The sequence below is a fragment of the Myiozetetes cayanensis genome, unplaced genomic scaffold (assembly GCF_022539395.1).
Source record: "Myiozetetes cayanensis isolate MyiCay16 unplaced genomic scaffold, myiCay2020 scf20-37, whole genome shotgun sequence".
In the NCBI taxonomy this organism is placed as follows: domain Eukaryota; kingdom Metazoa; phylum Chordata; class Aves; order Passeriformes; family Tyrannidae; genus Myiozetetes; species Myiozetetes cayanensis.
Genome location: NW_026087412.1, coordinates 15,953,873 through 15,981,101, shown reverse-complemented (window position 1 = coordinate 15,981,101; position 27,229 = coordinate 15,953,873). Strand labels below are relative to the sequence as shown.

The 27,229-nt window shown below is 50.2% G+C and overlaps 2 protein-coding genes across 3 annotated transcripts in view; one reads left to right on the top strand and one right to left on the bottom strand.

Annotated features, from left to right (window-relative positions):
* The window catches only part of IFT140 (intraflagellar transport 140), an 83,134-nt gene extending 75,875 nt beyond the window's left edge, over positions 1 to 7,259 (top strand). For both annotated transcript variants that reach the window (XM_050317604.1, XM_050317605.1), the window contains 11 exons: positions 995 to 1,185; positions 2,222 to 2,317; positions 2,657 to 2,789; positions 2,876 to 3,019; positions 3,402 to 3,530; positions 3,738 to 3,920; positions 4,579 to 4,785; positions 4,949 to 5,161; positions 5,242 to 5,408; positions 6,360 to 6,501; positions 7,056 to 7,259. In XM_050317604.1, coding sequence (XP_050173561.1) covers positions 995 to 1,185; positions 2,222 to 2,317; positions 2,657 to 2,789; positions 2,876 to 3,019; positions 3,402 to 3,530; positions 3,738 to 3,920; positions 4,579 to 4,785; positions 4,949 to 5,161; positions 5,242 to 5,408; positions 6,360 to 6,501; positions 7,056 to 7,259 — 1,809 coding nt within the window. The remainder of the gene's footprint in view (positions 1 to 994; positions 1,186 to 2,221; positions 2,318 to 2,656; positions 2,790 to 2,875; positions 3,020 to 3,401; positions 3,531 to 3,737; positions 3,921 to 4,578; positions 4,786 to 4,948; positions 5,162 to 5,241; positions 5,409 to 6,359; positions 6,502 to 7,055) is intronic.
* An 85-nt stretch (positions 7,260 to 7,344) lies between these two features.
* TELO2 (telomere maintenance 2) lies at positions 7,345 to 26,784 on the bottom strand. Its single transcript, XM_050317832.1, has 20 exons — positions 26,477 to 26,784; positions 25,848 to 26,119; positions 24,915 to 24,983; positions 24,129 to 24,276; positions 23,662 to 23,764; positions 22,852 to 22,920; positions 21,881 to 22,022; positions 20,514 to 20,650; positions 19,693 to 19,781; positions 18,358 to 18,468; positions 17,681 to 17,766; positions 17,338 to 17,429; positions 16,345 to 16,461; positions 15,343 to 15,414; positions 14,654 to 14,824; positions 13,868 to 13,959; positions 13,044 to 13,143; positions 12,483 to 12,547; positions 11,792 to 11,907; positions 7,345 to 8,817 (listed from the first exon to the last, which is right to left on the bottom strand). The coding sequence occupies exons 1-20, from the start codon at positions 26,782 to 26,784 to the stop codon at positions 8,714 to 8,716; spliced, it is 2,463 nt and encodes an 820-aa protein (XP_050173789.1). The 3' UTR covers positions 7,345 to 8,713.
* Between the last annotated feature and the right edge of the window lie 445 nt (positions 26,785 to 27,229).

Here is a 27,229-nt window from a genome sequence, read left to right as displayed (position 1 = left end):
TAGCAATCTACAACTATTTGAAGATCATAAATGCTGGAAAGATAGAGAGTGACTATTCTGAGTTAAAAGTAGGAAAATTCAAACTAAATGTTTGGAAAAGCTTCCTTGCAGAGAAAGCCGTGAGGCTGAAAAGTGTCAGTGCTTCTTCTCTTGGATGTTTAGATCTGCTGGGAGAGGTGGAGGGGAACTGCAGCAAAACAAATGCAGTTCCACTGTTTTTTTTCCATCTCGTACAGAATCGTAGGGCAGGCATCTTCCTTTTCCACTTTCTATGCTTTTTTGAATTTGAAACAATAAGAGACAGAAACTATTTTTCTGTCTTGGACAGATAATCTCAATTTACTAAATATAGTATTCAGCTGGACAGCAGTTGGGTGGAGCAGGAAAATGCTCCTTCCACAAGAGTGAGCACCTCTCAGAGCGTAAAAATAATAGTTCCAAATTTGCTCACCCTTGCGTCAGCATCAGCAAAACCCTCCTGTTCTAATTCTGCCATAAACTGATGGCATTTGTTCCCAGGAATGGAGCTCTGCTGTCCACGAACAGCGTTGCTGCCTCTGACCTGCTGGGAGGTCACAGGGGTTCCCTTGGCTCGTAGCACCTTAATTCCAAAACCCCAATTGCCAGGACCTTCTGCCAGGCCTCACCCTGGATGGGCAGCGTGGCTGTACCTCCCCACCCCGGCATATGTCCCTTGTTTGGTGTCCACACTCCTGATGGCAGCGTTTAATCATCCATGTCTTGCTCGTGTCACCCCCCAGTCGGTTCTGTACAATAAATGCCAGGATCTGAGTGCTTCCCTTATTTTTACATAAACATCCTGTTTCCCAGTACCGCGCTATTCCAGGCTACGTAGATGCAGTTGGTGGAGCCCCTGCCTGAGTGACTGTTGCTCTGATGGCTGCAGTGCCCTGCTCGGGTGGCTGCCCTGCTGGGTCTGTGTGAGCCCCGCGAGGCGCGGGCGCTGCTGACGGGGTTGGGTTTCCCCCCGCAGGAGGATGCGGAGCGACTCTACAAGGCCTGCGGACGGTTCGACCTCCTGAATAAGTTCTACCAGGCCTCCAACCAGTGGCAGAAGGCCCTGGAAACGGCCGAGGCCCAGGACCGGGTCCACCTGCGCACCACCCACTGCAACTATGCCAAGCACCTGGAGGCGGCGGGGGAGCAGAGCCTGGCACTCACCCAGTAAGGCCCAGCCTGGGGCACTGGGAGCCTTGTTCTCCCGTGGGGGCAGGCAAAGGGGGACAGCTGATGGTGACCAGTAATATTTAATAAAAAACTTTTCCTGGTTTTGGTGCTTTCTATCTCACAGAGTGAAAGCATTGCCAGTGAAACTTCCCAGTACCTTCCCAGGCGAATATCATGTAGTGTCAGAAAGGTCAAGAGTCTGTCAGGGCCAGGAGCTGAACCCCACTCATATCCAATCCTATGCTTGTCTGTGGAAGACCATTTCCCTCTTTTCCTTCCCTTTCCATGACAAAACCTCTTTACTTTTCCTGAGGGTCACGGACACAACTGCTGGAGCAGAATTTAGTTTGCCTTGGTTGCTTCTGGTGCCTGATCCTCTCCTGTGACCACTGAGTCCCATGAGAAGTTAGGGGAGGGGATTTTTAATGTCTTATATTAGTTGTCTGAAATCTTGCTTTTATATGAGTTTTACCTTATGAAGTCTCCATAATACTACTACTACTACTAATGATGATGATGATGACAGTAATAATAATAATACAATAATGTCACTGCTGTTTAGAATCAAAGCAGAGCTCTGCTGTGCTCAGACAGACTCACTGGGGGCTCTGGTGGGCAGGAGGATGAGGAGAGGTGGGTGCTGGGCTAAGGGCAGTGGCAGAGGCTGATGTTTTGCATGGGGTGGCAGAAGGATGAGGCACAATGTGGAAGTCCGGGGCTCTTGTGACCTTTTCAGTTCTTGGTGTTTAGGGAACTTTTTGGAATACTTCTTGGGGCCAGCACTGGCACTTTTGAAGTATTTACTGCCCTATGGTCACAGATCACAGCTCCCTCATTCCAGTAGCATTGAACTTTTAATATTTGATGATACTGGTGGACTGCAGCTGGTCTTACAGTAAACTTGTACAACTGAAGCAGTCGTTGCCAGTGTTGTCAGTGGACAGCTGGCAGACAAAAATGGATGTGTTACACAGCAAGGGAGCTAGTAAAGGAAGTTGTCATTTCATATCTAATATGTTCTTCTTCTCCACAGCTATGAGAAGTCAGACACACACAGGTTCGAGGTGCCCCGAATGCTCTCTGAAGACTTACAAGCCCTGGAGAACTACGTCAACAAGATGAAAGACAAGTCAGTGCTGTGCTTGTTCCTTCTCCCACATGGGGCTGTCAGGGTTGAAATACAGCTCATGATGAAAGCAGGGATGGAGGAGTGTGACTCCTCTCAGCCACATTCAACCCCTGCCTCATCCATGTTATTATCCTCTCACAGCTTTTCAGGATTATCTTGCTTAAGAACTGCCACACTGGTTCTCCAGGCTGACCTCCTGTATAGTGCAGACCTTGCAGTGTCACCCTTGGGTTGGGGTGAAGTCTGTGTTCTAAAAAACCTATCTAGTCTGTATTCAAGCTCTCCAGGAGTGAGAAACGCAGCCTCTTGTTCCTGCAGTTAATACTGTTGCTTTTCCAGGAGCCTGTGGAAGTGGTGGGCGCAGTACCTGGAGAGCCAGTCAGACCTGGAGTCCGCGCTACAATACTATGCACTGGCTCAGGATTACTTCTCCCTCGTCCGTGTCCACTGCTTTCAGGGCAACCTTCAGAAGGTGAGGCAGCCTGCTCCCACCTGCCCCAGAGCTCATTCCTGGGCTGAGCAGGGGCACGAAGTGAGGCCATGTGATGCCCTTGGCAGGCCGCCGAGATTGCCAACGAGACGGGGAGCTGGGCAGCCTCCTACCACCTGGCGCGGCAGTACGAGAGCCAGGAGGACATCAGGCAGGCCGTGCACTTCTACACCCGGGCACAGGCCTTCAACAACGCCATCCGCCTCTGCAAGGTAGGGGAGAGGGACAGTTGGCCCCAAAACCGGCACCCAGGGATGGCAGAATGAGGTCTTTGTGCCCATTCTCTCCCATGAGACACTGCCTGCTCATGGACAGCCCACGGTGAAGGTGCTCCTGGTTTCTGCTGCCACCTTCTACCAAAGGTGGATCAATACAAGGTTGGTGGTTTGGGACAGTATTTTGTTGTACAGCTCATCAGAAACTGCCTGAAAGAAATGACCATAATTGAAGCTCAAAGTCGCTGGGGTGTAGAGGTTTTACACAGAAGGGGGTAATGGTTTTTTGTGTGACAGCACAAAGCCACAGGCTTGCCAGAAGTCAGAATTATGAAATCTGTGTCTGCACACCCCAAGCCAAACCTTTGCTTTCAAACAGGCAAACAATTTAGATGATCAGCTGATGAACCTGGCTCTCCTGAGCTCGCCAGAAGACATGATAGAGGCAGCCTGCTATTACGAGGAAAAGGGGGAGCAGATGGACAGAGCTGTCATGTTATACCACAAGGTAAATGTCTTTTTAGTAAAAGCTCTCAAACCCTAAACTAAAGCAGTTCCTACAGCAGAGGAATGTTAAATCAACTGTGGTTCTTACTATGTCCTGATTATTAGTCATTGTGGTGGGTAATGCTTTATTAACCCATTCCAGGGCATCCTGTGAACTGGTTCTGTAGTACTTACTTTAGTCTTTGAAGCCTCATTCCTAATTTTGCAGGCAGGACACTTCTCCAAAGCCCTGGAGCTGGCCTTTGCCACGCAGCAGTTCGGGGCCCTGCAGCTCATTGCTGAGGACCTGGACGAGAAGTCAGACCCGGCCCTGCTCGCCCGCTGCTCCAAGTTCTTCGTGGAACACGCTCAGTATGAGAAGGCAATGGAGCTGCTGCTCACGGCCAAGAAGGTGAGCTGAGCCCTCTGGGCCCCCCTGCACAGGTGGAGGTGTGTACCTGCACACAGACATTTATCTGTGCAGGTAAACAGATACTCAGAGACACTTGCAGGGTTTCAAGTCTCCTCTCACGCCGGGACTCAGGGCCTTGCCAGAGCGCTGGGTACCAGATCCATCCTGTGCCCATTCCTCTGGCTGCTGTTCTGCCACGTTCTGCAAGGGCACAGTAGCTCTTTTTTTGGGCTGAAAGCTCTGGTGTAACCTACTCAGAATTTGTTCCAATATGGGAAGTACCAAAATATTTCCCAAAAGCTTTCAATTTATTTGTACTTGCTGAAAACCTTAATGTTATCAATCATACCTGACAAATCTGACTTGTATGACTGAAAGTCTCACGTTCAGAGTCTAAATGGCTGAATCTTCAGTGGCAGCCTCGTGTCCACAGGTGAGAACCAGTGGCGTCATGGAAGAACAAACACGTTCTTAGCAAACAAATGGAACAGTGTGTGCCTGAACAGGGGCTGATGTCGGGACATGGAACTACTACACCTGTGTTCCGGAGCACCCTCAGCTGCCTGTGTGTGCAGCTGGTTCTGTGGGTTATACCCCAAGCAATGTGAGGTATCACAGTGGTGTTTGCAACACCTCATTGCTCTCTTGCTCCCACCAGTACCACGAAGCTCTGCAGCTCTGCCTGGAGCAGAACCTGACCATCACCGAGGAGCTGGCTGAGAAGATGACAGTCTCCAAGGGCTCCCAGGATCTCCCCGAGGAGGCTCGGAGGGAGCTGCTGGAGCAGATTGCCGACTGCTGCATGAGACAAGGCAACTACCACATGGCCACCAAGAAATACACACAAGCAGGAAACAAGTTAAAGGTCAGCCTGGATGGCCTCAAAACGAGGGTGCTTTGAAAAGTAAACCTTAGAGCAGACTTCCTACAGTAACTACTCAGACAAGGCTTCTGAGCCATCTTGGCTGGTGGTTTTGCATTCACAGTATTTTCCCTCTTTCCCCCTGTGTCCCCATTTCCATTGCCAGGCTATGAGGGCACTGCTGAAATCTGGGGATACAGAGAAAATTGTCTTCTTTGCGGGAGTTTCCAGACAGAGAGAGATTTATATCATGGCAGCCAACTACCTGCAGTCGCTGGACTGGCGTAAGGACGCAAAGATTATTGCGAATATCATCAGCTTCTACACTAAAGGCAGGGCCCTTGACCTCCTGGCAGGTTTCTATGATGCATGTGCTCAGGTACTGCCCCTTCTGTGACTGCTGAACGTTTGGTTTGGTAGCTCTGGAGCAAGATCTTCATCTTCTTTCTCCTCTTGCAGGTAGAGATTGATGAGTATCAGAACTATGAGAAAGCCCACAGAGCGCTGGCAGAAGCCTACAAGTGCCTTTCCAAGGCAAAGGCCAGAAGCCCTGTGGAACAGGAAAGCAAACTTGCCCACCTGCAGAGCAGGATGACCCTGATGAAGCGGTTCATCCATGCTCAGAGGTGAGCTGCAGCCACAGAGCAGGGAAACGAAGTGACAAAAATATCCCAGCAGAGCAGCAGTTGTACCAGCATCTGCAGTTAAATAAGTAATTTGCAACCTCTCTTCTAAAAGCTGCTGGGACACTTTTCTAGTAGGGAAACTATGATATGATTTTTAAAAGTGCTGTTGACATTAAAGTTGGAAAGGTAGCCTGAAAAAGAAGTGTCTGGACCAAGGGAGATGTAGTCAGAAACGTGATTATCACAGAATGGTTTGGGTTGGAAGACACCTTAAAGACCATCCCATTCCACCCCCTGCCATTGGCAGGGGCACCTTCCACTAGCCCAGTTTCCTCCAAGCCCCCCTCCAACCTGGCCTTGGACAATTCCAGGGATGGGGCAGCCACAGCTTCTCTGGGCAACCTGTGCCAGGGCCTCCCCACCCTCACAGTCAGGAACTTCTTCGTAATACCCAACCTAAATCTACCCTTCTTCAGCTTAAGGCCATTCTCCCTTGTCCTGTCCCTCCATCCCTTGTCCCCAGTCCCTCTCCAGCTCTCCTGGAGCCCCTTTAGGCCCTGGCAGGGGCTCTCAGGTCTCCCTGGACCCTTCTCTTCTCCAGGTGAACCCCCCCAGCTCTCCCAGCCTGGCTCCAGAGCAGAGGGGCTCCAGCCTTGGAGCATCTCTGTGGCCTCCTCTGGACTTTCTCCAGCAGCTCCATGTCCTTGTGCTGTTGGTTCCCCCATATCTGGAGGCAGCTCTGCAAGGGGGTCTCAGCTGAGGGGGCAGAGGGGCAGAATCCCCCCCTCCCCTGCTGCCCACACTGTGGGATCAGCCCAGGGCATGGGGGATTTCTGGGTTTTGTTTGGATTTCTGTCATGGAACACAATTCAGCAAAACCTCTTCCCTGTCCTTGGCCTGACAAGCTGAACACTCCCTGGGCTGTGACAGTTGCCTTTTGCCCTTTCCTAGAGTTTACCCTGAGGACCCCAAGGAGGCAGTCAGGCAGTGTGAGCTGCTCCTGGCTGAGCAGGACTTCGATGGCGCCCTCCGGCACGGCGATGTCCTGGGATTTCTGCTTCAGCATTATGCACAAGAGCAGGAATTCCACACGGTGAGTGGCCTTCATTCTTCCAACATACAGAGCCCATATTGTACACCTGTGCAGCCTGGGGGAGGGTGGCTCTCACAGAAGAAGGCATTCCACAGCAGGAGCTGAGCTGCACAGCAGGCTGGGACATAGCTCAGGAACTACAGCTGTATTTTTCACTTTGTGGGATGAGAAGAGGAAAAGAAAGCTGTCAGGACACAGAGCATAAATGGTGGTAGATTCTTAAGCATTCCCACTTATGAGAGCAGAGGGTCTGTCTGGGTGAGTGCCTCAGCAATCATGCCACACTGCATTTGCCACCTGGCCCGAGAAGAAAGCAAACTGTAAAACTGCAGTTATTTGAGGAAATGGTGAATCATTCCTTCAGGGTAGATGTGCCACACACCCCCAGTGCTCCTGCTGAACTGTGACCTGCTGCTGTGATGGAACGTGAGGATGCCAAGGGCGAGCTCCTCCAGCTATGCTGCTTAACCTCATTTTTGATGTGCAAAGCACATTCAGTGATTACTGGGGTCCTGCACACTGCAGCCCTGACAGTGATCTCTGCATTCCTTTAGGCTTACCGCTGCCTGGAAGAGATGCAGAAGAGAATTCCAGCCTCCCACCTGAGCTACTTCGTGTCCCCAGAGACCCTGGAGGCCGTGCTGCGAGGGGCAGGCGTGCCCATGAGCCCAGCCCTGGCTCCAGTACACGCCGGCCACGGCAGCACGGACCACAGGGAGGTGGAAGAAGAAGTGGTTGATGAAGTGGAGGACTCCTGACACTGCAAAGCTGACTTTAATGCCAGGTCATTTGTTGCACCCTCATCAGGGGTCCCAGATCAGTCACGTGCTGCTGTCACAGAGCTTTTTGGTTATTACCAAGGAATTTATTTTTCCTGCTTGGCTGTACAAGCAACAGTATTGGAGTTAATAGGCTCTCTCAAACACAACATACAGACATCCTGTTAAAAAGCTGGTTTTAGTACTGTAATAAATTTGAGACAGAAAAAAACAGAACTGCATTTTCAAGCCTTTTCCTGAGTACAGAAAAGAGCTGAGTAACTGAAGTGGAAACTGAGTTGACAAACTTTTCAAGTACAACTTTGATCTATAATTGCTAGAAGTGAGACCTTCTGAAAACAATCTCCATCCCCTTTGGAAGGAGGACAGTTAAAAAGTCAAACTTCCCCTCCTGCAGGCTGAAGGCAGACTTCCCCCACCCAAAGCTTCTGTATTTAAATACATTAGAGGGTCATGGGGGGCAGACCACTTACAGACATCTGGGCTAAGCCTCAGAGCCATGGAATGGCTGGGCTGAAAGCAACCCTGGAACCTCCTGGTCCAAACCCTGCTCTGAGCAAGTGAAGCTTCTTTCTCACTGGGAAGCTCCTTCTCCAAACACCAGTTACATCAAGCCCCTCTGTTCCAGTTATTTGTTCAGATGCAAATTTCTCCCCTGGCACAAGCAGGACTGTGAGAAGTGAAGCTCAGTGTACCAACCAAGGTCCTGCTCACCTCTCAGCCTGTCACCCTGCCCCGCCAAGGGGCAGTAATCAGGTCACTCACACATCTCTTCCCAACCAGCCCTTCTGCTTAGATGATTTTTCTTTTTCGTGGTTTGTGATTTGCTTCAGAACTTGGGGTGAATATAAAGTTGCTTTTGGAGAAGGGTGGGGAAGAGATTTTAAGGTCAACATCTGAATGTTAGTTAGGTCCAGTACATTTTCAGCAATTCAGTGTAGCTATCCAGTGTTTGCATCTCATCAGCAGTGCCAGTCCATGCCACCCCTTCCAGGAGCAGGCCAACAGCTGTCACCCCAAACTCTGCCTGCTCAGGGGGTAGGAGCCTTTGGCAGGGGCAGCTCAAAGTGGCAAGAGGCTCTCCCCAGCCCTCCTATTTCTCTGACAAGAAGGCTCCATGAGATCTTCCCCGTATTTTTAGCTGAGTGCTCAGACCTGCCAGGGTTATAAATAGCTGGGTGGGGGTTGGGGGAGGATGGCAGCGCTCGCTGCCTTCCTGCATCTGTACTCGCTGTACCGGATACCAAGAGCTCACTCAATTGGCCTCCACTACAAAGTCCAGATGTCAAGTCAGAGCTGCTGGCTCCCAGCTCAGCACCCTTCCCCCTTCTTCCTCTCCTCCAGCCAGGTGACTGCTGAAGAGGCCCCAGCAATGCCCGAACACATCCAGGTGGCAAGAGCACGAGCTAAAGGTCACTCTGTTACCCTTTCAGCTAGGAAGGGACAGCTTCAAGTTTCTTTTTCAGGTTCTCCATTAGCAGTAAGTTCTGCAGGGCCAGCCTCCTGCAGTCCCCATCAGGATCCTTCTCCACCACATCTGCAAAAGAAGCAGCCACTGTGAGTTGGAAAATGGGAAAAATTGCCCTTAGCACTTCTCACTATCCACTGACAGTCACAGCACTAAACACAACGGCGTTTGCACCTGTGGCTGGGCTGGACATCAGCACTTGCAGGACCTGCACTAGGCCCGAAGGCAGAGATGCACGAACTCGAGCATCTAAAGCAGCATGAGCTCAGCCCAGCCCTGACTGCCACACAGGACAGTGCTCTGGTCAGTCTTGTAGGAGAAACGAACAGTTGGGTTGAAACACTTCAGACACTGTCTGATCTTGGATTCCACAGGACAACCTCCGTGCCAGAATTTGTGCTTGCGCCCTCGAGCTGCACATAACCTTTGTACAGCTGAGCTACAAGCGTGAATGCAGCTTGCAATTAGAAATCCACTTTCTCCAAAGCCTAAAGTCTCCATTCTGCCATTCCTGCAATTCAGAATGGTCAGTGCTCCCTCCTGAATTTGGGGCCATGCTGCCATTCCAATGGGGAAAGGAGGCAGGTCCCACATTCTCCGTTCTGAGACGAGTCCTCTGATAACCGAGTTCTTCCCCATGTTATGCAGCACGTTAGGGCAGGCATGAGGCTGTTCCCAGCAGCTGTTATTCCAGGGGCCCTTAACAGGCCTGCAAAGTCCCAACCAGGATGCACGCAGGATGTCTGAGCAGGGGAGCCTGGAAGAGCAGGGAGCCTGCGTGAGGATATCCTGTACGCACGAGCTGTGTGCTGGGAGCCCGGCACTGTCAGCCCAAACACATGACTCACAGCCAGGAGCAGGCTATTTATAACAGGGAGAGCTGCCCCAAGCTGCTTCCACACTCCCTCTACAGAAGGCAAAAGGGGAGGTTACGAGGCAGATTGGAACAAGCTCAAAAGCTCACAGTGCTGCTGGTGCTGTTTCTATTCCATGAGCCTGGACCTGGCACTGCTGCTACTGCAGGGGAGGCACAGGGCACCAGAGTATCCTTTGGGTCCTGACATAAACCACACTTACTTAGCCATGACAGCTCCACAGTACTTGCAAGGGGTGGGGAATTCCCTCAAAGGCAGCTGCTGAGGAATCAAAGGAACCATTTCCTAGAAGTGCTTAGGTATTCCCTCCCTCCCTCCCCTAGGAAGGATCAGGCTGCTCACCAGTAGGTTCAGCATGGCACTAAGGGCAAGGATGGACAAGTGCAAGGTGGATTCTCACATCTCCCCCCAGCTGAAATGTCCCAAAGCATCCAGTAAGCAGACAGTGCCATGACAGTGACCAAAGTAGTTTCTTAGTCCACGCTGTGAACAGTTCTGGTGGCAGCTCAAAGGCTGAAGAGCAGACACAGTCTCAGGGTCACTACAGCAGTCTGTGCAGCCCTGGTGTAACTACAAACTGGAGCAGATTTGTGGATTTCTACTCAACACTTCATGGATAACATTTCCTATCCCAGTGTTCGTCACTGTGCTTTGGCCATGGCAGGAGAAAGGCAGGGCTTTAATCTGAAACCCAAAGCAGCCACGAGGCTCCTGTGCAGGGCAGCTCGTCACTCCCAGCCACAGCACAGCTAACATGTAACACCTCTGGCAAATCTTGTCTGGAAGAGTCATGAAGAAACAGCAAGTCCATGAGCTCAGACCCATGACTCAGTCACAGAAGTAGGACTCCAGTGTCACACTTGACCTGGAGGATCAGCAGGGAGCACCCAGTGCCTCCCTGTGCAGCCATTTACCAACCTCACAACAAACAGCAAAGGCACAGCCCAAGATGCAGGTGTGTTCCAGGAAGGAGCTCTAGAAGCCCTTTAAATTGCACTTAGATTACATCTGACCAAAGGAGGAGCTGAGTTGAATTCTTTAAGGTTTTGGAACAACCCCTACAGCAAGTTTCCCTTCTCTGGTATGACAGCTGTGATCTTGCCCTTGCGTTCATTCCCACCAGGATCAACTGTGCAGTTTTCCTGCAAAAGCACTACATGTAAAAGGACGGCTGTTACACTCCCTACAGCCATGAGAAGCTGCTACCAGTTCTCTCATCCTCCTCCCCCCTCAAATAACTCAATAAAACCAGATTATGCAGCTCCTCGTGCTGAAAATGCATTCCTGAAAGGCTGCACTTGGTAACAGCAGCATTAACTGCAGAGACAAGCAGATTCCTGAGAGCACACCATGTCATGGGAAAAGTGAACTCCTGGGCCCCACAAGGCAGCTCTTCCTTTCAAAGGGCACAGAGCTCCCCAGCCTGCCAGGATCAGAGCTAGCTCAGTGTCACTTCCTGCTTGCTCCCTGTGGGCAGCCACACACCAAGAGAGCGGTGAAGGACACCAGACGGGGAGTCACGGGAGTCACCTGAGAACACAGGGGAGGCTTCAGCATTATTCCTCTGTCAGCTCCAGCTCCCTGCAGAACCTGAGCACTGACCTGTGCAGAACCCAGGGACACAGCTTGTGTGGAGCTCGGGTGCATTGAGTGCAGCATTCAAAGTCATCTGCTGTGTTTTATAGGTTGTTCTTTCCATCAGCAACAGGAAGTGAGAGATGGAGCCATGCTCCTCTTCCTCCTGATTTTAGCACGAACAACCCCTCTCCTGTGCACATGGTGTAAATGGGCCATGCAAGCCTTGTGTGTCACTTCTGGCCAAAATCACTGCCTGGTATAACAGGCAATGTGACAATACTTCCTGCAGCTCCTGAGGTAGGTGGTGGATGTTCAGAGAGAGAAAATGGGCCCAGAATACTTCTGGGGATTTTTCTGGTTGGCCTGTGAGGACGGTCACGGTTTGAAATGCCACACACAGCTCTTGCATCACGCCTCAGGTACTAGGGTACTCCACCCCTGCAGCACGCAGGGTGCTCTGCCACTTGCTGATCGTGCAAATCTCGGGTGCACAAGGCCAGGGCATGACTGCTGCCCTCACAATCGAAGAGATGCTGCACACAGACTGCACACTAACCAGAACAGCACTAGTGTACCCCACCATATCTTACCTCCCAGCCAGGACTGAGTCTCCAGCAGCTCCTCTGTCATGTCTGCCAGGAGCAGCTCTGCAGGGACACTGAGGAGCAGGGAGGAGATACAGGACAAGAGGCCCTGGCGCACATACCTGTGGAGAAGAACTGGTTAGAGCCTGCACCTTGATTTCCTCACCTCAGGAGCTCTCCAGTTTCAAAAGGTATGATGACTTTTGCCACATTCCTGTTGATTAGGGGTGTAATCGTGCACCAACTGGCAGGGTGCCCACATCCAGAGCCCTTGCCATGCTGTGGTGCAGGAGTTTGGCATAATTGAGAGCCCTGGACAAGTCTGAGATCAAACCAGACACTGGATGGTTACAGCCTTTTGGTTACATGTCTTAATTCCTTTCCAAGGCTGAATGCTGGAATTGAATCTAAAGTTTTCTGAGCTCCCTGAGTAAACACAGATGAAACTATCACATGGACAGGTGGTCAGGAAATTTGTCAGGCTTTCTACAGGTAATGGCTGTGCTGCCACACTAGCAGACACCAGCCAAGTTCATGTGTTGGTCTGGCATTACACTCAGCTGGAGGAGAGCAGAGAGTTAATGGATTAAGTCTCTGACACCCTGAGTCAGGTGCTAGTCTTGCACAAAGACAAACCATGGCTGGAGGCTGGCTCACAGCTGAGCAGAAATGAAAGTACACAACTACAGTAACTCACGAGTCCACGTGGAAACGTAGCGTCCAAACGAACTCCAGCAGTGCCTTTCCCATTGCTGTCACTGCCTGCAAAAGAGGATTGTGACAGCACTGAACACCTTCCCATCCACACCACCCCACAGAGTCACAGCGTGTCCTGAGCTTGAAGGGACCCAAAGATCATCAAGTCCAACCCCTGGCCCTGCAGAGGACACCCCAACAATCCCACCCTGTGCCTGGGAGCATTGACCAAAGGCTCCTTGAACAAAGGCTTTGTAAAGATCAGGGCTACAATCAAATGTATTTTACAGATGAGGAAACTTTGGCAGCAAAGTGAAATGATGTGCCCAAGCCCCCAAAGCAGCTGACAGTTTTTCTACAAGAGGCAAAAGACAGTGCAGGGGTGGCTTGAATCCAGTGTCTCTTTTCTGACCGATTTGCCCCAGCCCCTTTCCCAACTTGTCAGCCCACACAACCCAGAGTTGCTGCCATCCCAGTGCAGCAGGCCCCAGAGCACTGCTGTTCCAGAAGGCACCTGGAGTTCCCAGGCTGGAAGTCTGCCCTGCCCTCTGCCCTTCCTTACCACAGTGTTGACAGCCAAGTACATCAGCACTGCTAAAGTGTGGACCAGCCTTCCGAGGACCAGCTGATCTTCCCCCAGGAGATCAAACGTTGTCAAAGGCCTGCAAGGGCAAGACAGAGTCTGTAGCAGGGAGAAGGCTGATCAGTGCATCTTTGGAACAGCTGGGGAGTTATGCAGGGGGAATTGTCCCACTTAAGCCTGAATCCCTACAACAGTCATTATACAGTCACGACCAGGTTAACACAGCCCACAGGTGTTTGCTCTCACCTTTTATCCCAGACCAGTATCTCCCACAGCAACATCCTCTACTCTTACAGCAGCTATCACACATTTTACCAACAGGCTTTACTTGGAAAAACCTGCAGGCAAAAACTGCCCCCTCTGCCATACCTTTACAACTGGTATTATCATGGATTATCCTGATTATTATGGAATTGATCACTTGTCCTTAGGTTAGCAAAGACTGAAGGGACTGACCATGTCCTGTGTCCTATACAGGCTCAACCTGAGACAGAGTTAACTGGTTCCAGACTGCAGTGTGAGTGGTTTGTGTGAACCTCCCACAGTGGAGACTCAGCCAAGACAACTGGTGTGGTGCTGCCAAAATCGTTTGTCTGTAAGATTATCCCTCGTGATGGATCTTATTTCTGCAGGGTCCCACACACTCCTGCCCCACAGGCCTTCCCAAGCTCTGTGAATGACCCCGGTGTCAGTGCCGTGTCACTGGGCTCCTGCACAGCTCCTGCTGCTCTGAGGCAAGAGAACAAGCAGAAAGGTTCACTCTGGCAGCTGCCACACCCACACCCCAGGGTGTTCACACTCACCTGTCAAAGTGCTGGATCAGTGGAAAGAAGAAGTGCCCAGCAACAGGACTGAACTGGTTTGGGCTGGAAGCTGGTTCCATGAGACACTGACCCTGTCCAAGAGGAAAAAAATGAAATCTAGACACAAGATGCAGCACCCAGCTCTTCCACTTCACTGGACACTGCCATGACAACTGATTCCTTGCAGCCAGCCCATTGCCAGCCACTGCTTGTAGACCCATGGCTACCAATTGCCTGATTGGATTGCTCACTTCCCACTTCAGATCCTCTCCACAGCTAAACATTTCAGTACAATATAGCTCAGTACTGCTAGGTTAGATATAAGGAACAGGAACATGCAAGGGATAAAGAGTTTCGGAAAGCACACTCTCCAGGCTGAACCACAGGGGAATTCTGAGAACTAGGAAACTGTCATCAGTTTATCTCTCTGGAAAATAGGAAGGCTGAGGCAGTCCAGTCCAGAGGCAGCTAGTCTGGGATCTGGGAGGTGCAGTCACAGCTCCCTGCAGTGGCCAGACAAGCTCAGAACAGCCACTATCCCTCAAAGCCAGGTAAGGAGTTCCAGGATTATTTTCCTCTCCCTGCTGGGAGAGGGCTGCAGGAGTTGGTACTCTGCACCAAAAAATTCAGCCTGATACTACTTATTTACATTAGAAGTTATAGAGTTTTTCCTTTGGATTGGGACCACTTCCATAGTTTTTTCCTCTTTCCAGACAGAACTACAGCAGCTCTGAGTGCCCCTATTTTTGATGATTTGACCTTAGTTTGTTTCTGCCCAGGCCTCACCGTAGCAAATCTCCGAGTCTTGCTTTTGATCCTCTCATCAACAATTCTTCTCCAGTCCTTAGAGCTGTCACTTCCAGGAAGGAGCTGGATACGAGGTTTTTGGGCATCAGAATCCTTGGGCTTCCCATGGAGTTTGGGACAGGACAGTTCCTGAGCTGCCAAAACCAATACCTGGATGAAACAGATGTTCAGTGAAAAAGGGGTAACTCCTAGGGAACAACAGTCCCCTGCTCTCCAAACTGACAGAAGCAACAAGGCAGAAAGGCACAACAGGTTTAGAGTGAAGAACAGCAGGGAACTGAACCCCAACAGCCACCTGGCTTCGAGGCACTGACCAAGCACTTGGTCACTGAGCCCCGAACCAGAGCAGTGGCTCTTTTGTCAGACACAGGTGTGGAAGGAGGCATGGGCAGATTGTCCTTCAGAAAGGGAAGACAGAACAGACTGACGAACGGAAGGGAAACTGTGGCTTCTCCCAGGCAAATGCCCAACACATGCTCTGCATTCTGTGGGGAGGGATCCCTGTGTCATGGAGTGTAGCAGGGTTAGGAACGAGAGGGGAATGCCAGGCACAAATACAAACTTAAGAGATCCCTCTGCCTCTGCCTCCTCCCACGAGGAATGAAAGGTAACCCCATTGCACCTCAGCACTGGTGCAGCAAAGGGAAGTGGGAAGTGAGAGCACTCACATCAAGGATGTCCATGCGCTGACGGAGGCTGTAGTTGAGAGAGTAGAACTGGGAGGTCAAGTACTTTGAGACCTGTACAGAAAAATCAGGGTACAGTGAACATAGACCCAAGCTGGAAACAGCTCCCCACTAACTCTAAACACATTTCATTTCACAGGGCCCTCTTCCCGTGAGGTAACAGCAGGCCTCCAAGAGAAGGGAGGAGACATACTCTGTAAACAGGGAAAATTCAGACACTTCCAGATTCTCCCAAAGGAAGTAAATGGCACATGGGGCTTTGTAATTTTTCTGTTCCTCCTATGCAGAGGTATCCAAAAAACTGCCATGGGAGCTAGGAGACCTCACTGTGGCCTCTCTGTACTTAAAGAGAGTTACAGGAAAGATGGAGGGAGGCTTTTTACCAGGATGAAGGGTAAGGGTGTTAAACTGGCAGAGGATAGATGTAGATTGGATGTAAGGAAGAAATTCTTGGCTGTGAGAGTGGGCAGGTCCTGGCACAGGTTGCCCAGAGAAGCTGTGGCTGCCCCATCCCTGGAAGTGTCCAAGGCCAGGTTGGACAGGGCTTGGAGCAACCTGGGCTGGTGGAAGGTGTCCCTGCCCATGGCAAGGGGTGGGATGAGGTGAGCTTTAAAGGCCCCTTCCCATTCAAACAGTTCTGTGATTCCATGATTACAATCACCAGTGAAGCCTTTCTCTCCAGAAGCCCTTTGTGCCTCAGCTCCCCTCTATGTGACACCCTCAGTACAAGCCCTTATCTGATCTGCCTTGTCAGGTACACTCTCACCAACAGCCTCAAACAGTCCCTCCACTCTGACGGTTTTCTCTTTCCTCTTTTTCAGTCATTTGTTGCAGATTCTTCAGCTGCATAAATGTCAGACCTGATCTACCTGTTCTACCCACTGACAGGAGAGTTGCCTCTATCAAACCAGCAAGAGACTTCAGCTGCTTCCAATTTTTGCCTGCGCCTCAACTGAAAAAAAGAAAGCAGTAAGAAGGACTCACAGGTATTGGATCTGTGGTTAAAACAGCTACTTGAGCTCTCTGACGGAGTTCCACAAAGCCTTCAATGCAAGTCTTCTCCTCCAAATGCAGTAATATTTTTGCCAGCTCCACACTAACCTGGTTAAAATATGAAAAAAGGAATCAAATCTCTGATGGTGGAGAGTTCCTCCCCCATATGATTTACACACCATTTCTAATGTTTAAAAAAGACATTCCATATAGGCAACACGTCCATCACTTAGGAGGGAGAGAAAACACATTAAACCAAATGACAGACTTCTCAAAACCCTGAGCAATCCTCCTGTCTGCCAATTCTCTGTCCAGATTCACTTGGGCTTTTGGGAGAAGTGGTGGCATCATGATATAGGACAGCTGGTGGGTTAAAGGGTACAGGACCACACCCCTTCCCTTTCTCAGCCTGTGTCTCTGCCACCTTCAAGTGTTCACTAGCAGGTGGTGGTGAGCATTCTTTGCACAGTGACCTTATCCCAGGCTCCTCTCACCTGAGCTTCTCATCTTGACCATACAATCCATCTATTCCCCTCAGAAGACATTATGCTTCTACAAGCAAAAAGGGAAAGCCCATTTGATTTTATCTCACTTTTTGTTGGGGATTAACAATTAAATTGAATTTCAATTCAAAATCCAAAATGGTTGCTCTGTAATCTGCATTTCTGATGTTTTTCCTGCCCAGCACAAAGCATGGAGCTTCCTCACAGAGGCCAGCTCTCCTTGCAGCATGTTTCATTCTGAGTGCTGGAGCTGCTGGATACCATGGGGCTGCCACCACCTTTGCTGCTTCTTTGTGCTCCAGAGCCTCACCTTCAAGGCAACTATTTCCATCTATTTCCCTTCCCAAGTTGAAAGCTTGGCAATGTGTAACTTAAACCCAGGTACACATTAGCCTGGCCTGCTGCTCCATTGGCACATTTTTCTCCTCATGACAGCCCTCTGGTATTGCAGCCCACTGGTGACCTGGTCCTGCTACTTCACCTCTCTTGTTGCTGCTGGATTCCTCCGAATCAAGCTCTCAAGAGCCTTGACTGTAGCCTCCCATTTGTCCACATCTTCAGATCCTGTCAGAACTGAAGGTAACCAAAAGATAAACAAAAGTTATTAGCTTGGCTGTGCTTGGTGTACATACCCCAACTTCCTGCTGCCAATCCTTTGTCCTGGTACAGGCAGGTACCACTGACCCAGCATCAGGAACTTAACTGAAACTACTCAGAAATCCTACAGCTTCTTCAAATTAGCTCAGAAAAAATTAAGCTACCCAGAGATCACTCTCCCCTCATCTGTTAAGAAACAGATAAAAACTCAGCCCAAAATCTCCTACCTTCAATACAGTCTCGGATATACACAGGAGCCTTCATCTTCAGCTCTTTGTCCTCTGACATGTCATAAGGGACGAGGTCGTCATCACTGGAAAACAAATACAGGCAGGGGTTTGTTCATGGGGTGCAGATGTTCTGGCTTTCCCCAGTTAGACACAAAGAGAAAGAACCAGCACATACACTGTCATAACACCACCACTCCTGCATCACCCAGCAGCACTGCTGAAGCCTGGCCTGAGAGGGTCCTTAGGAATTCCAGGAATTTCTGAGGGAAAGAGCAGTTCTGTGACCAGATCTGCAACTGGATCTCCTGGTCCAGGGCAGGAAGGAGTCAGGTGACCAAGAAGCTGACTCTCGAGATGTCTTTATTTATTGACATATTTCTTTATATAGTGACAGAATAAGGCAGGTTCACTGTTAAAATTATCCCAAATTTTCAGGAAACATGTATCTAAGTCAAATGGAATAAATATGATGGTTGTACACAATGTGGGCTGTGCTTAATTTATCAACTGACATACTTGTGTGCAATTTCCCATGCAAAGCCCTGCTCTGCTGCAAACCACTCAGCTGAGCAAGGTCAGAAATCACATTTGCCAAGAAATGTAGGTACTGATAGCTCCCTTCTCCTCACATCTGCCATTTATTTTCCATTTCCTCCCAGTTTCTTGCTCCATACCTGTCAAGCTCAGTATCTGACTCCTCATCTGGCATCACAGGGGCTGCTGCCTGGGATTTCTTGTTGTTTTCTGGTACCGATGGTAGTGCAGCCCCTGCTTTCTCACTCCTGCTGCGAGGAACAAGAATTTTTAAAATGAACACAGTAACAGTCCTTACTTACAAGGAGGAAACTCCCCACCCCACCAACCCCTGGTGCCTGAACAGAACAGCAGATAATTATTCCTGCTGCAGTCTCACAGCCAGCTTGGCAGGAGAAAAGTCCTGGGAAGGAGAATGAGATAAAGGGAGAAAAGCAGAATCTCTTAACAAAAGAGCAATGAATAACAGAAGTTAAGCTGGCTCATCTGCTGTGTTCCCTGCACTACCCTGTACCTGGGACTGCTAAGGAAAGGCTGTGATAGTCAATCCCACTGGCCTGCACCAGATTTGGAGCTGTGAATGAAACTGAACTGACAGTAGGTTTAGATGGGATATTGCAAAGAAATTCCTGGTTGTGAGGGTGGGGAGGCCCTGGCACAGGCTGCCCAGAGAAGCTGTGGCTGCCCCATCCCTGGAAGTGTTTAAGGCCAGTTTGAATGGGACTTGAAGCAACCTGGGATAGTGGAAGGTGCTCCTGTCCATGGCAGGGGGGGTGGAAGGAGGATTAAGGTCTCTTCCAACCCAAACCATCCCATGATTCTATGAAACGGGACAAAACCATTTTTAACTAGTGCTAATAGGATGACTGGAATAACCGAGAATATTTTTTCCTGTGTCTGTGTATTTCTGTGGACTTTGGCATTGTCCTTTCATCTATCTGCTTCTCAAAAGCTGTCTCTAACAGCTGTCTGTGCTGCTCACGCCCTGGAATAATACATGTTTTGTACTTCCCTGGAGCGCTTCTGGAGGTGCCCCTGGAGGACACCTTCATCTGCTAACAACATGAGGTGCTTCATTCCTCTGCTGATCAAACTGAGTGCTTCCAAGAGCCTCAGCAGATGCCCTGGAAGTTCAGAGCACTGACGGATGCAGTAGATTTTTGTCACAGATAGGGGCACATGGCCCAAATGCCACATCTCCAAGATGCAAACAAACTCCTTTTGACTGCATCCAGGGGCACACAAGAGCCCTGCACCACAGGTTCACTACGTGCACCTATCAAACAGGATATTTTAATACATGCTACCATTTCAATTATGAATTTAATGTAACTACACTGCACTATAAGAAGAAGGTACATTATAATGCTTAAGAATATATAAAACATCTTGATACTGTACACAGTTCTCACCTGTAACTCCAAAAAGGCATGGAGAAGGGCAAAAAGATGGCATGAACAGTAGCCATAACTTACTCATCATCTGGAAGGTTGGGGACAACACACAGTGGTGGAGTTGGCACCAGAAGGGACTTCAGTTCTCTTGTTTCATTGTCTTCTTCATACTAGACATTCAAAAAAACTGTTGCTGCAGTCTTTACTTACTGCAAATATGCCCAGCATACATTTCACCCTGTACTGCACATGGTTGAACCACAAGCAGCTGAATCCCCACCAATCCCATTTGTTTCAATCCCTGTGCTGCCAGCAGCACTGCATTTATTCTGCATGTCATCTTTGTCCCTGTATTTAACAGTAGTACCTGATCACACCTTGCCTGAGTGTAATTTCCATCTTTAAGACATTTAATAAATGGCAATGTGACATGAAGGATGCTGCAGGCTTTTAAAGAATTAATGTGATTTAATCAGGTAAGTCACAAAAACTCTACTGGAAAGAGCAGAGCATGTGTCTCCACATCAGTCTTGAAAATCCCAGCTCAGAGCAAGTCTTCCCACCATGTCAGGGACTAAATGCTCACTACTGGGTTAGGTTTGAAGTTCCCTCTCAACTCCATGGGCCAGATTCTGATTCCCTCATACAATATGGTAAACTTCTTTTATTACCAACAGTTTACTCTGAACTCTGCAGGTTGCAGGAGTGCAGACTGCACTCCTGAGGTCACTCTCAGCCACCTGACCATTTCTTTTTTAAACAGAGATCCTCTCTTTTTGAAGGTGTTGCTGCCCCTCCTTATTTCCAGATAAAAGAAGTGCTAAAATGCCCTGATCACGCGGTTCAAAGCTTTTATTTCCGCTAAGCCCCACCCATCAGTCAAATTTCATTAAAACCTTCACCTCAAACTTCAGGACAGGCCCCTCCGTGTTTATCCTGGAGCTGATGCTCTCTGCTACCACCATTCCCAGCCGCCGGAGCTGTGGCAGACTGCTGTCCAAGTGGCACTTCACACCCTCCAGCATGCTTGTGAGGAGCTCTGCAGAAACCAACCAACACATGGGGCATGAAATAGTGACAGAAACCAACACCCAGCTCTCCTGAGGGCAGCTTCACCCACTCACCACCCAGTACTGGGTAGAAATAGCCCATGGACTGTGCCTCCCCCCTCTGCGGTGGCAACACCAGCACAGGAGGCCCACGCCCTTCCACAGGGTACAAAGGCAACAAAACATTACAATATATTCTCAATTTGCAATATTTTGTTTTTCACTGAAACACAAAAAGGATGGTAAGTCAAGTCAATCTTTAGTTTGTTTTTAGAGTGCTTTGAAGTCACTTACTTAAATAAAAAGCCACATTCTGAGGAAGCTACAGGTTCTGACCAATACAATAATCAGAGAGAGATTTCCCTAAGCACTTGGGTAAGTTCAGACAGGCAGATGACACAAGTATTTCTCAGCCCACAGAGGATGCTAGTTGCCAGCTTTACCAGGCAGGCTTACTGCTGTCAGACTGACCTCCATCTCAGAAAGTTTACCTTTTCAAAAGCTGTCAGACAAAAAAACTGACTATAAAACTACAGTACTGTTAGTACATATCAGGTCACTTATTCACCTAAAGAACAGTTAATTCTATAATGAAAGAGGAACAAGTCTTGAAATCAACCTTTGCACACCCCGTAAGCCACACACACAGAGAAGAACTCTAGACATTGTACAGTACTTTATTGCAACAAAAGCAGAGATTTTGGACCAGGACTCCAGTGACCTGCACACGGTGAGAACACCGAACAGGAGGTCTGTGCCAGTGACTCGCCATCCCTTATCAGCTCAGGAGAGGGGAGCAGTGACACACAGAAATGCAAATGGACAGTCACACCCCAACCAAACCCTCAGATACCTTCCCCAGCCCCTCTGGAGCTGTACCCATGCTCCAAGGTTAAGCCTATAAATCTCAAATCACACCATTCCTCTCACCAGTCCCAGAGTCAATCCTTGTTCTTCTGTGACAAAACTCTGGGATTCCTAAACCACTGCTCAGGTAAGAACCCTAGGGCAAAGATAAGCTTCTCCAATTTCATAACTTAAAGCCATGAACTTGGAATTATATAATGTCCATGCAAAAGAGGATTCCAGCAGGTTGCCCTGTTTGCCAAGGAGAAGGTGGGACCATTGCGCTTATCCACAGATCATAACAAGGTGTTTTTCTGCTCCCAGTAGGACTCTCTGCTAAATAAATCTAAGCTCTGCTTCTCGCAGGACCTCACCGTGTCTGCAGCTCTCAATTTCAGGCTCCTTCAGGTGGGAGAGACAGATGAGGATGGCCTTGCTAATATACAGCTGCTGCTCAGGTGGAGAGTGTTTCACAGCACTGCTGCTGCCCCAGGTCTCCAGCAGCTCCTGCAGTACCTGAATCAGAGAACTCAGGCTGGCCTGAAATGGATCTTTTCTACACAGCAGTAATTTCTTGAAGCACATTTTTACTCTCCCTACAGACAGAGCTAACTTCTGAGAACTCCACTTGACCTTCATTTAAGATATTGTAAAATATAATGGGGTTTTAAATTTAAAAGTGATAAATGTTTATTTCTGATAAATAAATACTATATGCAAAGCAATATGTATTATTGTCCAAACCCAGTATGATAGCATATTGTTTTATCTGGTTTTAGTCCAATTTTAAATAGCTTTCAGTATTTCCAGATCATTTTAGAACATGTAACCAGTGGAAAAAAAGTTATTTGACAAAATGGCAGAGATTTCCAGATACACAAATTCCACAGAAGTTCCATCACACTGCTGACTTGGGAGAGGAAAAATATCTGCCATCCCCACTGAGGAAAATGTAGATGACAGAGGTTCTGAAGCATCAACCATTTTGCACACAGACAGCCCTCCACCAACTCAATCGCTTGCTGCCACCTGCCCAGCCACACAAATGGGGTGAGAGAGGAAGCTGAGAAGGACAGAGGACATGGGACATCAGTTAGAATCCAAACCTCATTAGTTTTGCTAATTTACCAGACAATTTACCCGTTAAATATGAAAAACTAATGCCAGCAGCGCAGAAAGCTTTGATTTGTGTACCACTGTTTACTTGTGACATGTTAGGGCTTCCCTCACTCTCATAGCAGCAACCAAAGGGTCTTGGAGAAGTCCCAGAACTGTGCACCCCCCAGACACACAGAGCAGAGTGTTCTCCATCAGACACCTCATCAGGGACACTGGTGATCCTTACCCTGAGCAGCAGGGCCCGCCGGAGGCTGTCCAGGGACAGGTACCCGAGGAGGTTCTGCAGCACCGCTGTCTGCAACGACAACCACGGCTCTTGCTTTAACCGGGCATGAAGCTGTCACCCAACGCACACAGGGCTGCGTTTTTACTACATTAAACTTCATTCTGACAACATTCAGAGACTGAAAAGGAAGCAAATTTTAAGGAACAACCATATGCAGTTGCTGATGAAACACATGGGAAAGCATGACAAGAATCCAACACAGTGTTTTCACCAACAAAACCAGCACAGTCCCAAGCAAACACAGAGCTCACAAAGTCTAGAGAACATCTCTCGCAACAGCAGTACGAGCCACAGAACACTTCCTAACACCTCGTGACAAACTTAGGTGCACAGGAAGAAAACCAACAGTCCTTGTCTCGTCTCTGTGATCTAATTCTTATCCCCGAGGGTGGGTCATGGCTGTTTCAATCTCCTCTTTCAGATTCTAAATAACTGAATGTCTCCAGCTCCCCAGAACACTGAAACCATGTGCAAACAACCACCTGGTTCCAGAGGAGGAGGACAGTAATTCTGCCAATCTCCATCAGCCCTGAGCGAGCACATGAATCCCATGATTTCAAAGCAGCCATTCACCACTCTCTCCTCATAACCCTCCTCTGTCAGTGAACAGCTGCACATATGTGGACAGACTGAGGGCTCATTTTGGAATAAATTCATCTTACTCAGGAAGAGTAAGAGCTTAGCTAAAAAAACCCATCAGCACAGGGGAAAACCAGTCCCTCCTGCAGAGCTTTTCCCCACAGTCCTCACCGTGTGGCCATACTGCAAGAGCAGCACCTTCTGCGTCACCACAAACTGAGCCTTCTTGTTCTTCACAACCAGGTTCCCCAACAATCTGGACAAGGCATCTGCCCTAGCAAGACAGGTCAACAACAAAAATCAGGGATCCATGTAATTGCTGTCATGCTGCTCCTAATCATAGGAAAAACTGAGAGCAGCTATTGGCAACCAAGTCTCTAGAACACCTCTAAACTTAGTGGGCCAGTAATGGCAAAGACTGTTTTTCCACTGCAGGCCACAGTGTAGATCCTTAAGGACTGGTGTAGGTTCTACCTGAGAGGCAACAATCAACTACTTTACCCCTTGAGTCTCTCAGGAAGTGTCACTGTAAAAAAACCACCTACACAAACACAGCACCTTTCAGACACTGATTGTGAAAGTATTTGTGACAAAATCCCAGCCTTTGCTCTGGATCAGGGAGAAAGCAGAGCTCTTACCCAGGTGCTCTCTGCACAAAGCCAAGGACCACTGGCTCCATCCAGCGCTCTGGCACACACTCCACCAGCCGCCAGCAGATCCTCTGCCAGATGCAGTCTGACTTGGTGAGCTCTGTCAGGCGGGGCACCAGAACACCCAGAATCTCCTCTGCAGCAGAAGAGAAAACAGTAAATACCCCAGGAGGGCAGGACGGGGACAACGGCACTCGAGGTCGGCTTGCAAATGTCAATATCCTGACAACATCAAAAAATGCAATGTACAGTTTGCAGTTCTAAACTGCTCCTGTAGTGGAAATCATAGAAGAGAATCATGGAATCACTTAGGTTGGAAAAGCTTTCTAAGAGCATTGAGTCCAACAATAACCCAGCAGTGCCAAGGCCACCACTAAACAGTGTCCCCAAGTGCCACATCCACAGAGCTTCTAAATCCCTCCAGGGATTTAGTGACTCCACCACTGCCCTGGGCAGCTGTGCCAGGGCCTGAAGTTTCTCCTAAAATTCATTTTAAACCTCCCCTGGCAGAACCCGAGGCTGTTTCATCTTGTCCCTCTCCTTGTTCCCTGGGAGCAGAGCCCAAATCCCACCCTGAGTCTCATCCTGAGGAGGATGTTCTCCCCTTCGGTTTTTAAGAGAGCAGAGGGCAGCCTGTGCAGCCCAGCTCAGGACAGCTCCAAACTAGCTGGTCAGTATCCCACTCCTTCCATTGGTCATCATCACAGTCATCCTCCCACACTAATACAATAAAACACTTTCCCTCTCCCCAGAAGAGCATTGTAAAACACTCACTTTGTCTTCCATGAACACACACCTTCCCCAGGACATGAGAAACAAAAGAGATGGAGCAGTCCAAGCCACCTGGGATAAGAGACAGGAGCTTAACAAGCGCATCACCAGCACCCCCCAATCAACCTTCAGGAGGAAGTGCAGAAACTTCTGAAAGTGCTGAAGCCTGAAAACACAGATTAACTTCTTCTCTTCAAGTAGCATCTCTTCCTCCCTCCACCACCTGCCTTCAAGCACAAACCAGCACTCGGTATTGCTTACACAGGGACAGGCAGAAGGCTAAAGCAGCTCAATCCCCCTTTTAACACGACGGTAACAAAGCCACTGGTTCATCAGTGTCTCGGTCAAGGCGGGAGGCGACATAGGTTTCAGGATACCAGCTCTCTTTATTGCAACAGTGTATCTACCTTTATACAGTTCTGGGTGACACCTGTATACACAGCATTGGTTTACCACTAACATAACAACTCATGATTGGACATAGCTACACATGTCCTAACACAGTAGGTTAACACTCCTAACAGGAAACCCACTCTGTGTCACAGTCCTACTGTCCGTGGTTAACCCTCTGCCAGGTGTAAGAAGTTCCATCTTCGGTATCTCAGTTTACAGAGAGCCCAGAACCAGCTGGGCTCCCCCACACATCAGCACCATTTAAATCTCCCATACAGTTCCCTCAGCGCACACCAAGTGACCCCAACCAAGCTTTAGCAAGAGATGCTGCTGTTTAATCGCTTGTAGAATTACTGCTTTCAGCGGGATTTCAAAAGGCCTCGCCTATTTTCCTCATCCCTAGGATCTTATGCTTTTAGGATAGCCTGAAGGAGGAACGTGACGCTCTGCAACTCATCATCTGTATTTCAAGCAGCAGCCAAGGGGTCCACGCACTAAACACTTCTTCATAAAAGTCATCCCTACGGCACAGTCCTTCCTTACCTCGCAGAGAGTCGGAGATCTTCTGCAGCACCTGGAGAACTGCAGCGCCCAGGAGAGGGAAGTAGTTCTGTGGGAAGAACACTGTCGGGTTCTTCCCCTGGAGGCTGTTGCTGACGTGCTCAGGCAGACACACGATCCTGCCGAGCAGGGCGTCCTGCGGCTCCGGGGCCCCGCCGTGCTGCTGACACGCGTCCCAGAGCAGCGCCCGCAGCCGCCCCTCCCGCAGGAACCTCTCCAGCAGCGCCGCCGCCTCCCGCGGAGCCAGCCCGGGGCTGCAAGGGAGAGACGGCTCTGAGGCCCTGCCCCTCAAATGGTACAAATGAGAGGCGCGAGCAATTGCTTTCCACTTGTGGTATCACCACTGAAACGCCGCTGCTCTGTTACACTGAATTCAACTAAAAATCAAGTTAAAACCAAAGCGATTTTAATCCCTTAGTATCGGCGGTTTCCTCGGCTCTAAACGCTTCAGCACATTCAATAACCAGGCCTGAAGGAGCCCCGTCAATGCGGGACGCCCCGTACCGCGTGTGGGCTGTGCGGGGCTCAGGGCAGCGCGAGGGCTGCCCGCGCCCACCCCATCCCCGGCGGGCACCCCAGACCCCCGCCCTGCCTCGGGGGGACGCACTGACCCCGCGGAGCCGAGCGCCTCCAGCAGGACGCAGAGGGCGAGGTCGGGCGGGCCCTCGAGGAAGCAGCGCTGCCACTCGCCCTCGGGCCGCGCCGCGCCGGGCGCCCGGGCCAGGCTGCGCAGGAAGGCGCCGAACTGGGCCCGCTCCCGCTCCCCGAGAGCGGCCGGGCCGCCCGCAGCCGACAGGGCGGAGAGCACCGCGCCCAGCGCCGCCGCCGGGCCCTCCGCGGTGCCCCCCGCGGTCCCCGCCCGGCCCAGCGCCGCCACCGCCCCGCGCAGAGCGAGATCCAGCCCCGGCCCTGCCGCCATCGCGCTGAGGGAGCGACCCCGCCCTCGCCCGCCCTCGGCGGCTGCCAATCAGCGGCGCCCGAGTGCCCCGGGTACAGCCAATCAGCGGCCCCCGAGCGCCCCGGGCACAGCCAATGAGCGGCGCCAGCCCCGCAAAGCTGCAGACAAGCCCCGCCCCTGTGAAAGAGCCCGCGGGGCGGGGGCTGCGCTGAGGGAGGGACGGGCCGAGCTGGGAGGGACCCACAGGGGTCACCCAGTCCAACCCCCAGCCCTGCACAGAACCATCCCCAGCAGTCACCCCCTGTGCCCCAGAGGATCATCCAAACCCTCCTGCAGCTCTGGCAGCCTTGGGGCTGTGACTCCTGCCCTGGGGAGCCTGTTCAGTGCCAAACAACCTCTGGGGGAAGAACCTTTCCCTGAGATCCCACCTGAGCCTGCCCTGACACAGCTCCAGCCATTCCCTGGG